General features: G+C 58.1%; 1 protein-coding gene across 4 annotated transcripts in view; it reads right to left on the reverse strand.

Moving 5' to 3' along the window:
• CRTC1 (CREB regulated transcription coactivator 1) overlaps positions 1 to 15,102 on the reverse strand; it is a gene marked incomplete at its 5' end in the record, with an annotated part of 73,610 nt that overhangs the window by 23,481 nt on the left and 35,027 nt on the right. For 2 of the 4 annotated variants that reach the window (XM_080806418.1, XM_080806417.1), the window contains one exon: positions 112 to 206. In XM_080806418.1, the coding sequence (XP_080662544.1) occupies positions 112 to 172 (61 nt within the window). Of the gene's footprint in view, positions 1 to 111; positions 207 to 1,954; positions 2,042 to 3,024; positions 3,159 to 4,682; positions 4,731 to 5,974; positions 6,092 to 15,102 lie in introns of those variants that run through there. The other 2 variants (XM_080806420.1, XM_080806419.1) reach the window with 2 other exon arrangements.

Below are 15,102 nucleotides of genomic sequence, written 5' to 3' on the forward strand. Positions count from 1 at the left end.
CTCTCCCCTGGCAGGTCTCTCCACCTATGAGCTTGTGACCCCTGGGAGCATAGGAGCCACCCACTGGCCTCGCCTCACCCGAGGAAAGAAGCCCACGTGCCCTGCCAATACCTCTTTTCTGGTGTGTGTCCTGGGACCCGCCTGTGAAGGGCTCTGGTTGGGTGGGTGTCATTGTGCTCTGGTGCAGGGCAGAGTCAGAATTGGTCCTGAGAAGAAGAGAGAGACAGTGAGGCTTGGCCCCAATGGGGATGAAGGGATAGTCCTGGTCCCACTCTATCCAGGATATGCTCAGTGGGACAGGGTGGGAATGGTGAGTGGTATTTGGGAGCTGTTACACCTGCATAAAACCACAGTCATACTTTTCTCAAAAGAACCACAGCAGTGACCCTGATTTTCATCTGCAAAGCCCGCTGAAGACAAAAAGCTGCAGTAGAAATGCCCCTCCATTCCCACCAGCCCCTCCCCGCTACCACCCTGTCCGTGGGCCTCTCAGCTTTGAGGGAAAGAATGGTGCCTTCCTCCTGAAACTCTCTGGAGAAGGGGCCCCACGGTCCCACAGTGGCCCAGCCCTGGGAGTACAAGGCCCAGCCCATCACTGCGTCCCCTTCTGGTGACAAACGCCAGTGGGCAACTGTGCCACCCCAGGATGCTCAGTTGCAAACCAGGTGTAATAAGCAAAAAGGAGAGGCAGCGATAGGAGGCTCAGAGAATGACCCAGAAAGAATGCAGCCCGTGGGGAGGGGGTGTGGCAAGAGAGCTGCTAGGAGCTCTGCCTTCTGCACCAGGGATGGAGTAACTCAATGTACTCCCAGCTGCACATGCCTGGAGGGATGGTGCCCAGAAGAGCCCCTGGGGTACCCAGAAAACTATGGGCACCCAAGGGGAGCTGGGCAGGTCCAGCCACACGGCTGGCAATCTGGGGATGAAAGAGCAGCATGAATCCAAAAGGAGCATCCTAGCTAGGGAGAGTGACATGGAGGAAACTCAGTTCAAGGAGAAGAACAGTTTACAAAGGATTGGGCCAGCTGACCTCTGACCCTGGGGCCATACAAGCAGTAAGAAGCTGGTCCGGATCCCGGCTCCCCCCCGCATCAGCTGTGTGTCCTTGAGTAAGTCTCCTGACCTCTCTGTGCTCACTTTCCTCATATCTAAAACGTGGAGAATAAAAGCGCCGACTCCACAAAGCTTCACAAAGCTCCCTGCGTTTTGTATCAGTTAATAACTATGATGGTTAAAACTGATATATGATACATGCCTGGGAGTTTAATTACATTACTGAATGATACATCATATAATTGTATTTCATATATACATATGGGTTTTTTTAATCACTTACTTTCAGTCTTTGGTGAAATCACCTACATATTTTTTTTAATGTGTGGTAAAATAAATATAACCGAAAATTTACCATTTTAACCATTTTTAAGTATACACTTCCATGATATAAGCATATTCACACTGGTGCACAATCATCCCACTATTTGCTGTGGGCATTAACATTAACTATACTATTGTTATTCTAAATCTTTGTAGATGATGGCACTATTGACTTTTTTCCCCCCTCTAGGTACACTTATGTGTATTTCTAAACTTCTGCTAATAAATATATAATACTTGTATAATCACATTTTCAGTGACTGTTCAGCAATATGAGAAACCACTCATAATATAACATTAAATGGAAAAAGGCAAGTTACAAGACTAAATATCCAACCTAATCCCAACTCTGTCTATAAAAGAAAAAAAAAGTCATGGAAAGAGAAAAAGAATCCCTGGAAGACTCCAAAGCTATGACCTTGGTGTTCAAGGATAGAGCTGATTTCTAGAAACTTCTGAAGACTTCTTAACTTTGTCATTTTAAAGTGACTGCATATTGGTTTTCCAAGCACAAGCATGATGTAAGTTTGTTTTTGTTTCCAACAAGAGGGCTGAGGGCCGGTTCTGGGTCACTGACCTTCTCCAGCTGGTGTCCGCGGGCGGCGAGAGGTACACGGTGCCGTACGGGCAGCTGTCCGCTTGAGTGTGAGTTAAGGGGACAGCACTGTTGGCTCAGGCCCCACCCCGAGCCCCAGGAACCTCGTGGCCAGGCTGCTGGGAGCCTGCAAACAGCTGGGGCTGCAGGGCGGGGGCCTTTCCTGCCTGGCTGCGAGCAGCCCCCGGGGTTCGGCCCTGTCCACCTAGCACTCAGCACTCACCCCCTGCAAGCACACGTGCGGGCTGCACCCCTTCCAAGAGGGGCCTCGGCTGAGAAACTGGGGCCCGTGGGGGGCAGTGGGGAGTCTCATTCAGCTGACCTGGGTCTTGACTCTTAATTCTAGGCTGACAGGGTGGCTCCCGGGGCCCGAGGGCTCTGTCTGGGGCCCAGCTGGTCGGGCTGCCCCAGCCACGGAAATGAGAAGCGGGAAATGACAGGCTTCTCTGTTCTCGAATGCTTGGGGGGTGGGGGGGATGCGTGTCCCAAGAGCAGCCGCTCAGACTCTGGTGATGGGGGGGGTGCGTGCTGGCTGGCCAAGCACCAAGGGGCGGCCAAGTCTTGGGGGCGGGGGAGAAACTTCTGATGATCTCTGCTTGGCCAAGGTGCAGAGGAGAATTCTGTGTCTTCAGATGGAGCCTCCCTTGGATCTGTCTGGGTCTGGCTCAGACCCCCCTCGGCCCGGCTGCCTCGGCTAGGCTGCCCTCTGCATGGCCCCAACATGTGGACACCCTGCTCACAGTCTTTCTGGGTTCCACTGCCCAGCCAGGCGTCCAACACAGTGTGGGTCTGACCTCACCTTCCCCAACCCTCCCCGCAGCCTGCATGCCCCAGCAGCCCGGGGCCTCAGTCCCATGGGCCCGGGCCCCAGCCCAAGGCCCTTCGGCTAGCCACACCGCCTCTGCCAGGGTTGCCCCACAACTGCGCCCTCCCTGGGGCTGCTCGGGAGCCCCGGAGCATGGGGGCAGCCCTGATTCAGCTCAGTCAGCTAGACTCTGGGTCCCGCAGTCACCAATAGCCCCCCTCCCGCCCTCCGGGTAAAAGATATCTGCCGTCCGTGTTTGTCCACTGACAAGGGCCGGCGATGTGGCGAGCCCAGCCGGCCACGCTCTCGGTATACTCTGTCCACCAGCCCGTGGTGCCGGGTGGTTCGGCTGGTGTCCAGACCCGAGGACTGGAAGGGTGTCTGGGTGAGGCAGGGTGGGGAGGAGACCAGAAAAGAGAGAGAAACCCAAACAGTTATCAGCCATGGCCTGAGACCCAACCCAGCTCTGCCCCCAGGATCTGACCTAAGGGCCCCCCAATCCTGAGATACCCTTTGCACCATTCTGCAGCCCAGACAGGCTTCCTCCTACAGCCAGGGCCCCCAGCCTCTGAGTGCTGCCGGGGTAGGGGCGAGCCGGGGATCCTGGGCGCCGGGCAGCAGGCGTGCAGTGCGGCTGGCATGCACGGGCCAGGCAGGGCAGCGCAAGCTTGGGGCCCGGTGCCGGCTGGGGTGCCAGGGGTGCAGACGGCCCAAGCGCCCCCCAGCCTCGCCAGGTGCAGACAGGCCTCCGCCTTCTCTCTCTGGGCCTGGCTGGCCTCCTCTCCCCACCTACGTCATCCCTGGAGGGGCCTGCCAAAAGACAGCCCCCAGGGCTTCCAGCTGAGGACGTCAAGGGGCCCACCTGGCCAAGTGCTGACTCCCCAGAGGCTCCTTACTGAGCCCTGGCCGGTCTTGATTGAGATGAGCCCCCCACACCCTCCCCCACCACCTCATCCCTTCACCACAGGAGCCAAGTGCAAGCGCTTTCCGGAGCCCTGGCCCATGGCTGGGCCGGAAGGGGCTTCCTTCCAGCACCTGGGGTTGGCACGAGGCCTCCAGCCAGACCTTGCTCCCTCTCCCAGCTCCATGACCCTGGGGCCCCTGGGAGTCTGCTCCCTGCCTGCCCTGGGGCTCTGGACCCCTCAGGCCCCTTGCCATCTGACTGGGGTGAGACTGGCAACCTTAGCCAGCTCTGGAGGCAGCCAGTACCCCCGCCCCGCCATCTGGCCCTCGGGCCCTTCTGCCTTCTCTGGGCAGCCAGGCAAAAGCAATTTCCTTCCGGAAGACTGTCACTGGCTGGAAACACTGCTCTTCCCTACCCGTCCGAACGCCTGCGCCAGTGTTCAGGGCTGACAGCTCTCCCTGGAGTCTGGGGCCCCCTGTTTCTCCCTGACCCAGAAAGAATCCTGCCAGCTTGGGTCTTTCTGCACTTTTGCCTCCAAAAGGCCTTGGGCCTGGAGACTTCAGAGACTGAGGGAAGGTGGGAACCTTGCCATCCAGGCACAAACACCGGAGGGCAGGGGCTGCTCATCTCCTCCCAGAGACGCCTAGAAGGCCGGGGGGAAAACCAAGGCAGCTGAAGCAGAGCCAGAGGCAGAGAGAAGCTCGGGCCTGGCCACAGCCCGGCTCACCAGGCTGCACCTGGGACCCACACACACACATGTGCATGTGTCACAGGGATGAACCATGCAGCACTGACGCCCATGCTCGGATCCTCCAGGCAGGGGCCTCGTGACGCAACCACGCGCGCTCCCCCACACAGGGCAGGGGAAGGTGCAGCGTGGGTCCACTTCTGTTTGGCAGACAGGACACTTCCCGCCAGGCCACTGGGGTGGCCACACAGGGATACCCAGCACCCGCACACGTGCCAGGGACGCCGAGGCCTCAGCCCAGGGGCTCATTTACCAGAGAGACAGGAGCCGCCGCCAGGGCCTCCCCCAGATATCCGCTGGGCTGAAAATGCAAAGAACCGAGACTTTGAGACACTCCTGCCTCGTCCGGCCCCCCAGCGGGATGCCCAACAGGCCCCAGGGCACCCTTGGCCCAAGGAGGCTCTATGCCAGCACTAGCCATGGCCGTACTTGGGGGCTGTCCAGAGAGATGCTCCCCTTGAGGGAGAGGGAGATGGGGGAAACGGAGGAAGGGGAGAGGCACGAAGAGGGGAGGAAAAACGCAAACTAGGAAGGGCCTTGACAAAGAGGTCAGGCTCTTGGAGCACATTCAGGATCGGCACAACGGCCCCATGTGTCTGCTCCTACAAGGGGGCCATCTGAGGAGGGCCATGCTCCGAGAAGCCCAGGGGACACAGGGCTGAGGCAAGTGTACCCCGAGCCAGCCTAGGGGACCCCAGGCCAGTGCCCTACTGCATTCCAGCAGTAGTGCGGGAGGAGGAGAAACTGGGGAGTGACTCAGGTGGGTGGAGGACTGAGCTCCATGGGGGACAGGCTGGGCTCCACCTGGCCTGTCAACACATGGATAGACATGGCTGTTTCTGAGGCCCTGTCCCAGCAAAGGGGCAGGTGTGTGGCCGTCTGGTGGACCTGTCCCTACAGAGCCCAGACAAGCTAGGGGTGGCCCCAGCTCCCGGCCCCTCTCCCAGGCGCACCTCACCCCTGCTTCCATCTGCAGACCAGGGTCAGGGCACAGTCTGGGGTAAGAGGCCAGCCCTACACCCAGGCGGTGGGCCTTATCTCTCATTATTTATGATAAGGACGTGCACGGCGGCTGTGTGGCCTGCGGGAGCCGTGTTGTGTGCGTCCCTGCCAAGAAACGTTTGCAGACAAGTGGGGTCAGGCCACAGGGCCTCCTTCTGAGAATTGCTGGGCTTGCGGATTAGTGAGGCAGGATGGAGCCAAGCCCCAGAGGCCCCGAGCGGTTCCCGATGCCGCACAGCCGGCCAACAGGTGTAGCGGCTGCCGAAACGCTCTTGGCCAGACCACAGCCTCGCTGCGGGCTCTGCTGACAGAGGACAGGCAGGGGGATCCAGGCAAGGCCTGGCCAAGCTGTCCCAGGGACAGGAAAAGAGCAGGTGGGGGCGGGGGAGGCGAGCTGCACCAATTATTTGGTGACCCCAGCTCTCCGCAGTGGCCGACACACACGCACCCACGCTCGCTCGCTCGCTCGCTCTGTGGCCAGGGTGGGGCACGGATACAATGTGCGCCAGGTGGGACGCTGTAGGGGGGAGGGCAGGGGCTCACCTGGAAGGGCAGATCCACGGTGCCACTCCCGATCTGGTTCACGTTGGGCAGGGACCCACCGTAGTACTGGCCCCGGCTTGGGCCCAGCTGCAGGTACTGAGACTTCTGGAGCTGGAGCTGTAAGAGAAGCTGGCAGCTGCAACGCGGGCCCGATGCCTTCCTGAGCACATCATGAAGAGCGCCATCCCAGGGGGGTGCCCAGAAAGGTACCAAGCGATGGGGTTGATGGCACCAGTCAAAGAGGGTGTGGGACCCTGTGACTCACATACTCAAAGGAGCCCCATGTCTCTCCACCCGAAAGAACAGAACCAGAAACGCACGGTGCCCCAGGCAGCTCTCCCCAGGCAAGGCAGCGGGCCCTGAAGGGGCTTCCTCCATGAACTCGGGGGAGACTTGCTGGTTCCTGTGCATCGTTTGTGAACAAGCAAGACAGTATCGGATAGACCTGGAACCCAGAGCCCGTGGAGAAGGCCCCTCACCCATGCAGGGAGCCATTTCTTATCACAGCTAAAGACTGTGTTACCAGTGCAGAGGCCAGAGGCTGTGAGCCGACACCCGGACACACGAGGAATTGTCTTCCCAATGGCCTGAAGCACAGGGGCTGGCTCAGAAGCCCAGTGCTACCTTTCAAGGTACAGGGTGTATGATCCCGCCGGCTGCACACACGGGGCAAGCAGGGCGGCCAGATCCCGCCCAAGTGGTAAGGGGTCCTGCCCAAGCCCCCAGGCTCCTTCTGCCTCTCTTGCTGGCCTCCCTGGAGTTGGGCCCAGCGGAGGGCCTTCATCTGGGATGGCTGGATGCCTGCATGGGCCTCCCCCCGTCACTTACATGGGGATCTGTCCCACTGGGCCACACCTCAGACCCAGGAGTCCAGCTCCCTGACTGGCCATGGCTGCCTTGAGGTGAGGCTGGGACCTGGCCTCCTCTCCCTCGAATAGCTGATTCCACTTTCCTAGGTCCCTGGTGTGGTCAGCACCACTTGTGACCTGCAGGGCTGATGGTCCATGACACTTGTCCTGCTCCCTGAGGGAGGCAGGCGTCGTGTCTGAGAGGTGGTGGCCAGGCACTCAGGGAGGGTGGGCGTCCGCTCTGGCCCTGGCCAGGGCGGTTGCTAGGGTCGACACTGTGTACACAACAAGGCCGGCTCACGTTCCCTCACAAACAGCTCCTGGCAGCGCTCCGTGAGCTGGCTGCCCGCGCCGCCCCACTCTCCCACGCCGGCCCCTGCTTCCTGGGGGGGCCCAGGATCCTGGAGGGGGAAGTGAGACTCGGGAACTGGCCGCCTGCCCAGGAGAGTACCTCACCCAGGTAAACAGCTGTTTCCTGTGAGCGACAGTGGAGTCAGGAGGGAGACTGACCCCATTCCATCCTTCGAGGGTGGTTCTTGGGATCTGCAGGGCCCAGCCCAGGATCTGTCTCCAATGGCTGGAGACCTCACCGTAAATACCCCACTGTGTCCTTCCCACCCTACAGTCATGCGAGATGAAATAGGCCAGCCTCCAGCCCCAGGAAGGGGGAAACCAAGCAGGGTAGGGCCCCCACCCCTGCCTGGGCACGAGTCACCTCAGACCTAAGACACCCACAGGCTTGTGTCTGAGCCTTGTGACAGAAGCCTGCATTGCAGTCAACCCTCAAGAACCATGTGCCCACCCCCCACCGCCCTTCATGGCCTCGGTTTCCCCCTCCCATTAGTCCAGGAGTGGGTGGGGAACGCCTGGCATGTGACACAGGAAGTGCTTACAAAACAAGTATTTTTGTCAGAGGCTGAACTGCCAGCTCAGGGAGCCCCAGCATCCTGCCCAAGCACTCCACAGAGCCACCATGTTCCAGGCCAGAAAGAGCCTGGTGTTGGGGATGATCTACAGGACTGGGGACTGACAGGAAGCCCATGCTCGCATGCTGCTGGGACACCAGCCCTCCCAGGCCCCACCTCTGCGCCCTTCTTTCTAGCAACGGCCTCCCACCCACCTCCCTGCTTTGCGACAGGACTATCAGGCTTTGGAGCACAGCCTCTGGGTTTGGAGTGGGAGGTGTGTAGGGCCCTGCGCTTCTTTGGGGCACCCTGTGCCTGTCCTCAGGTGCATACTGGCAACACAGGAAAGTGTCCACCTGCCCTGGAGAGGTCTGGCCTTTGGCCCCAGTGCCTGAGAGGTGGAAGCCCTCTGAACATTCTGCCTGACAAGACTATCTTTGTTTGCCTGGGCTCTCAGGCCACACTGGGTGGTGCCAACAGTGTGATTTAGGGGAGGGGTCTTGGGCCACGTGGAATCAGCTCGCCCCCTGTAGGGCTAGAGAGGCAGTCAGCCAGGTCCGTGTAAGCCCCAGTAAAAAGCCCGGACCCCGAGGCTCAGGGAGCATTCCTGGACGGCAATACACCATGTGTATGGCCACACGGGGTGCTGGGAGAAGTGAAAGCCGTCCACACGACTCCACAGACGGAGGACACCTGGAAGTTCATGCACAAAACTCTCCGGAATGCCACCCCAGACACCCCTTCCCTTTGCCGTTGAAACCTGTGTCCTTTCGCTTGTAATAAACCCTAACTGTGAGCATTTAACAGCTTCTGTGAATCCTGTGTCCCTCAAGTGACCTGCTGACCTGAGTGTGGTCTTAGGGCCCCCCCCCAATGTTGCAGGAGCTGATTGCCCTCCCAGGCCTGGCCAGGAACCCCCAGGAGCTGGGAAATGAGGTGAGAAGATGCCAGCCTGAGGCCCTGCCCAAGAACCTGCTGCCTGGGAAGGAAGGACAGCAGAGTGACATCACCAGTCAGGACCTGATGAGCTAAAGGTTGAAGCTCGAGCCTCTTGCTATTGCCAAGCCACAGGGCCTCGTGCATCCTTCCAGCCAGCAGTCCTCACTCTGTGTCCCCCCCAAATGGCACTTGCCCCTAGCCTTGCCAACAGAGCTCCATAAACCCAGCATCCAAGCCAGGGCATGTCATTCAGCAGCACCTGCTCGTGGAACAAATACACGTGTGGACACGTGAGTAAGGGAATGACTGAATACCGCTGCTCCTGCTCTCGAGGGCCGACATTCACAAGCCAGGTGACAGGCCCATTTGGAGGCCGCACAAGCGCCTATCAGAAGGCCCACATGGCTCCCAATACAATTAGAGGTTCAAGGTCAAACAGGGCTTGGATGCCTCCCCCACCCAAACCCCCTGCACCCACCCCACCCTCATGGCTGTTGGAAAGGGCAGTGCAGAAGGGGAAGTGAGGCCCACATGAGGCCATCACGTGCTGGAGGCCAGGTGCTAGAAGAGGAGACCTGCATCTCTCAGGGCTCCCCCTTGCTTGCGGCCTGTGGTCTGATAGCCTGGGGCAGGAGTCTGCGCCTCCCAACTATGTGAGTGGCCTCCACTCCAGATTCAGAGGGCCTGGGCTGAGGGTGGGTGGGTGCCTCATTACCCATGCTTGTACCTAAACTTCCTGCCTTCTGCTCTCCCCACCTCGTGGCCCCAAAGCACCCTGAGTCTGTGCACCTCCAGGGCCTTGGCCCCCTTCCATGCCCATCCCACGGGGGCCTCCCTGACACCCCACCCAGGGAGCAGCCCCTCCAAGTCACTATCACATCAGCCTCCAGCTTGGTTTGTGTTGTTTTTAATAAAGTTTTCATCGCGGAGGTTTTAGATCTACAGAAAAACTGCAAAGATGGTACACTGTTCCACAACACCCCTCACTCAACTTCCCCTAAAGCCACCCTCCTGCCTTACTGGGACAAAATTAGGAAAGTGGAGGTGGGCTGGCATCCCTGGCTGACCCAGACCTACTTGTGTGAAGCCTCCAGTGGGTCTCATCAGGTTTGCTGCACTGGAAACGCCCTTGCTCCAGGACCCTGTCCACCAACCCCATCCGGGCCCCACCAAACAGTGGGGACTCAAGACTCACAGTTTGCTGGTCACACTGTGTCCAGCACCAGGACTGTGTGTGGTCACAGATCCCCCGTAAGTAGTACCACGTGTCTGCCTTACCTCCCACAAGCCTGCCGCAGCCTCAGATCTTTCCAGAACAACATGCGCAGTCCCTGCCTCTCAAACACCCTTGCTCTCAGGTCTGAACTGACTGGGCAAGCGGCAGCAGGCCCTGGGGTCAGAGGTATCTGATCCACGATGGAAGGCCTAGAAGCACAGCGCAGACCCTGGCCACCCTGCACAAAATGACTCCCCACCCCAAGCGTTACAGATGGCACCCCGGGTGTCCCTGAGTCCCCACCACGGGTCCTTCTCAGCACATTTAAGCTATCACAATAGTCTTACCACCTTCAGCGTCCCAGGGCTACCATAACAAATGACCACAAACAGCATGGCTTAAAACAGTAAGAATTTACTCTCTCATGGTTCTCAGGAGATGGAAGTTCAAAATCAAGGTGTGGGCAGGGTTGGTTCCTTCTTGAAACTCTGAGGGAGAGTCTGTCCCAGGCCTGTTCCAGCTCCTGGTGGCTCGAGGGTTCCTGGGGTTGCGGCCATATCCCTTCAGTCTCCGCCTCCATCCCCACATGACCTTCCCCACCTTGTGTGCCTCAAATCTCCTTCTCCTTTCTCTTATAATATCTGTCACTGGATTCAGGACCCCCCTTCCCCAATCAAGAATGATCTCATCCTGAGCCGTCTACCTATATCTGCAAAGACCCACCTGCCAATAAGAGCACATTCCCAGGTTCTGGGGTAAACACATGGACAGAGGTTTTGGAGGGATACAATTCAACCAAGACAGGCCTTTTTTTTTTTTTTTTGACAGGCCTTTTTTTTTTTTAAGATTTTATTTATTTTTTGACAGAGAGAGAGATCACAAATAGGCAGAGAGGCAGGCAGAGAGAGGGGGGGAAGCAGGCTCCCCGCCGAGCAGAGAGCCCGATGCAGGACTCAATCCCAGGACCCTGAGATCATGAGCCGAGCTGAAAGCAGAGGCTCCAACCCACTGAGCCACCCAGGTGCCCAAGACAGGCCTTCTGAGAGCAGCATCAGCACACGCCACTTTCCAGATGGGAAAAGCGAGACTTGCCAGGCAAGGGAACTGCCTAAGGCTGTTAGCCACCCAGCTTGGGAGTGGCTGAGCAGGGCACATACTTCACTTCTGGAACTTGACCCCTGCATGACCCCACAGACTAGGAGGCAGCTGGACCAGAGAGTGTCAGAGGCATTAAGGATAAGAGCACACCTGCTCCCCGGGGAGCCTCCTGTCAGAGCATTGCTCTGATGACAAATCTACCACACTGATGCCATCAAGGTGGGACCCAACACAAGTCTCTCCGTACAAAGCCACTTGGGTTCCTGCCTCAGCCTGAGGATCCTTGTTTCTGGACAGGGCATCGCCACTTCTTGACACAGCCCAGGCCTAGACCACCTCCCTCTACTACCCCACACAAAGTCCCCTCCCCTGTCCCAACCTGACACCAGTCCTACATAAACGGCAGCTTCTCCAGCCTCTCCCAGCCCCACCTTGCTGATCCTCTAGCACAGTGCACATCCCCCACCTCTGTCCATGCGCACACCCTCTGCTGGCCCGCTGGACACAACCCCCACCCGCTGGTATCTCCAGCGAAGCAGAGGGGAAGCCACAAGGCTGGGGAATGGGGGCCGGTAGCCCTGGAAAGGCCCGGCATGACAAACACCAACACTTCTCCAGGGCAGTCCCCCAGTCCTCCAGGACCCTGCGCAGAGTGCAGCAACACCTCTACCTGCCAGCCCAGCCCAGTCCAGTCCTCACTCTCTAGATGAAGCTGCCCTTGGCTCTCCCCATTCCCCCCTCACCCACCCAGCAATCGCCATGGCAACTGGCTGGCCTTCTAATGAGATTAAGGGGAACAGACCTGCTGAAGGCTGAGCTCTGTCCTCCACAAAGCCAAGGCCAGCGTGGGGGCCATGCTGCAGAGGCCCAGGGAGGAGCTGTGTGCTCCAAATGGACCTTGATTCCACCCCCCGCCACCACCAAAAAAGGTGTGCATGGTCTGGCCCTCTGTTCTCCACTACTAGAGCAGGTCGCTGCCTCGGGGTGCTCACACTGGCACCCCTTCCCCCACTGGGTCACCCCAATGCCGTGCACCTGCACGGGATCCCCTGCTCCACAGCTCAGTGTCCAAACCCACTGGACTGAGGTCCTTCTCCTCTCATCTGTCAGCCCCACAAGGACCCTGGCTTGGCAGGAGGGGCTTGGCATCCACAGGGGGACCCTCTGTTAGGACAAACATGCGAGTGTAGGAGGTACTAAGGTGTACTGTGAGTCCCAAGCAGGGACCACTTTTCTCCCACAAACACACAGGACTACCTGGACGCCCTCCCCACCACTGGTAAAATGAGGCCCAAGGGAGAAGGGCCATTGCCCAAGTGCAGAGGCAAAGATCCACCCGGGGAGAGGGAGGCAGAGTAAACACTCTCTGGAGAGCTTCGGGCACCCGGGGCTCTGGGGGAGACAGCTGGGCATGCACGGGTGCCTGACCAAGAAGGTCCGTGTTGGCTTTTTCTGTCCTTCTCAACTCATTCATCAAAGTAAGAGTCACATAACAGAAAAATGCACCCTTTCCGCACGTATGGTTCAGTGGCACACAGTACACACGCAGTGTTAGTTGCAACCATCCCCTCCATCCAAGTCCAGAACGTTTCCAGCACCCCAAAAGGAGACCCCATTCCCATCAATAGCCACTCCCCATCCCTCTGCCCCTGGCAACCACCACCCTGCCTTCAGTCTCTACGGATCTGCCTGTTCTGGACGTGTCACCTAAATGGAATCACATAACATGTGACCTTTTATGACAGGCTTCTCTCACTCAGCACGACTTTTTTTGCTTGTTTTCTTTTTTTTTTTTTTAAGATTTTATTTATTTGACAGAGATCACAAGTAGGCAGAGAGGCAGGCAGAGAGAGAGAGGAAGGGAAGCAGGCTCCCCGCTGAGCGGAGAGCCCGATGCGGGGCTCGATCCCAGGACCCTGAGATCATGACCTGAGCCGAAGGTAGAGGCTTTAACCCACTGAGCCACCCAGGCGCCCCTTGCTTGTTTTCTTAAAGTAATCTCCACACCCAACATGGGGTTTGAACTCATGACCCCAAGATCAAGTCACATGCTCTACCCCTGAGCCAACCAGGTGCTCCTCTCTCAGAACCACATTTTTAAGGTTTATCCACATTGTAGCATGTGTCGGGGATCTGCTCCTTTTTGTGGCTGAGTAATACTCCACAGTAGGGCTGGACCACATATGGCTTACCAGTTCAGCTGCTGATGGACGTTTGGGCTGGTTCTGCCCTTTGGCAATTGTGACCAGTGCTGCTGTGACGGAACAGGCAAGTACCAGTATCCGTTTGAGTCCCTATCCTCAAATCTCTGGGTAAATGGCTAGGAGTGAACGAGGGAATGAACTGCCCAGCATGGAGCCCAATGCAGGGCTCAAACTCGATACCCTGAGACCAACACTGGAGCTGAGATCAAGAGTTGGATGCTTCACGGACTGAGCCACCCAGGCACCCCTGTTATTGTTTTACCGTCATATCTAAAAACCCATCACCTTGGGGCGCCTGGGAGGCTCAGTCGGCAAAGCATCTGCCTTCTGCTCAGGTCGTGATCCCAGGGTCCTGGGATCAAGCCCCACATCGGGCTCCCTGCTCAGCGGGGAGCCTGCTTCTCCCTCTGCCTGCTCCCGCTGCTTGTACTCTCTCTCTGACAAGTAAGTAAAATCTTAAAAAAATAAAAACCCATCTCCTCAGCGAAGTCTGGGCTGATTCACACCTATGCTTCCTTCCAGGAGCTTTCTAGATCTCAGAGTCAGCTCTTTGGTACACTGTGAGTTAATTCTGAAGTCCCTCGCTGCCCCGGTCCCCCCTCGCTGGCGGTCCCCCCTTGCTGGCTGCCCGAGAGGGCTCTGCAGGGAGGAGCACCCGGCTGACCCCGCGGAAGCGTGCTGGTACGCTGGAGTGGCTCATCTAGCGTCCGCTGAGCGCGGGAGGGAATACTGAATGAATGAGGGAATGAATGAAAGCGTCACAGGCGTGTGGCCGAGCGTGGATTCCAGGCTGAGTCACCCCTGCCCCCGGCCCCCCGGCCGACTGAGACACTCCCCAGCTGCCTCCTCACTCGTTCCCAAAGTGTAAATACAGAACCAGATACACAAACACCGAGTGCGCCTCGGAATGCCTTTAATCAGGCTCCACTGCCGCTGCCAAATTCCCAGCCCCGGCTGAATCAGAGGGTCCTCTGTGAGCACGTTCTGCTTCCCTTGTTGGTGGCGGCTGTTGAGCACAGACGTTCCGGCTGGGATGTGTGAAGGGTCCCTCGGGGCCTGAGCATAGCACAGCTGGCTCACGGGGGCCTCTTTCCCTGTGAACGAGACCCCGGCCCCGCCAGCCGGCTGCTAGCCAAACCTGGGTGGGGACTTGTAGCAGCTCTGGAACGGGGAGACACAGCTTCACCTCCATTTTACAAGGGGGGAAACCGAAACACTGAGGGACAACAGGCTTGCCCTGAGGTCACTTGGCGACAGGAGGGGGCCTCAGTTACAATCCAGGGACTTTCTCCAGCAAGGCCAACAAGGTCCTTTCAAATGCTCTGCTTTCTGCCTCTGGGCCCCTGCACCCAACTCATTCTTTTCTGGAAACTTCCATGGAGCTCCTTCTCATGATTTAGGTTTCGGCTCAAACATCACCTCCTTAAGAAGCTCTCCTCAACCCCCTCCTTCTAAAATAACCCTCTGTATTCACTCTGGCCGCCCTAACAAAATGCCACAAACTGGGCGGCTTGAACGACACTTATTTCTCCAGTTCTGGAAGCTAGAAGTCCGAGACCAGGGTGCCGTCCCTATAAGAGCCCTCCTGCTGGCTTGCAGAAAGCCACCTTCTCCGTGTCCTCATGTGGCCTTTCCGGGTGGTGCATGTGGGTGGAGAGGATGTTCTCTCCTCACTCTCCCTCTTCTCATAAGGATGCCTGTCCTAGCAGATCAGGACCCCACCCTTATGACCCCAATGCACCCTAGTCACCTCCTCCGCACAGACCCTGTCTCCACACACCGGCACACTGGTGATTAAGGCTTCCACGTAGGAATCTGGGGGACACGCTTCAGTGCACGACACCCTCTCACAGATATGCTGCCTGCTGGTGTCTGTCTGATAGGCCCCTGTGATCACCTCAGGGACCAGAGCCTATCT

The sequence above is a fragment of the Martes martes genome (genome assembly GCF_963455335.1).
Source record: "Martes martes genome assembly, chromosome: 1".
Classification (NCBI taxonomy): domain Eukaryota; kingdom Metazoa; phylum Chordata; class Mammalia; order Carnivora; family Mustelidae; genus Martes; species Martes martes.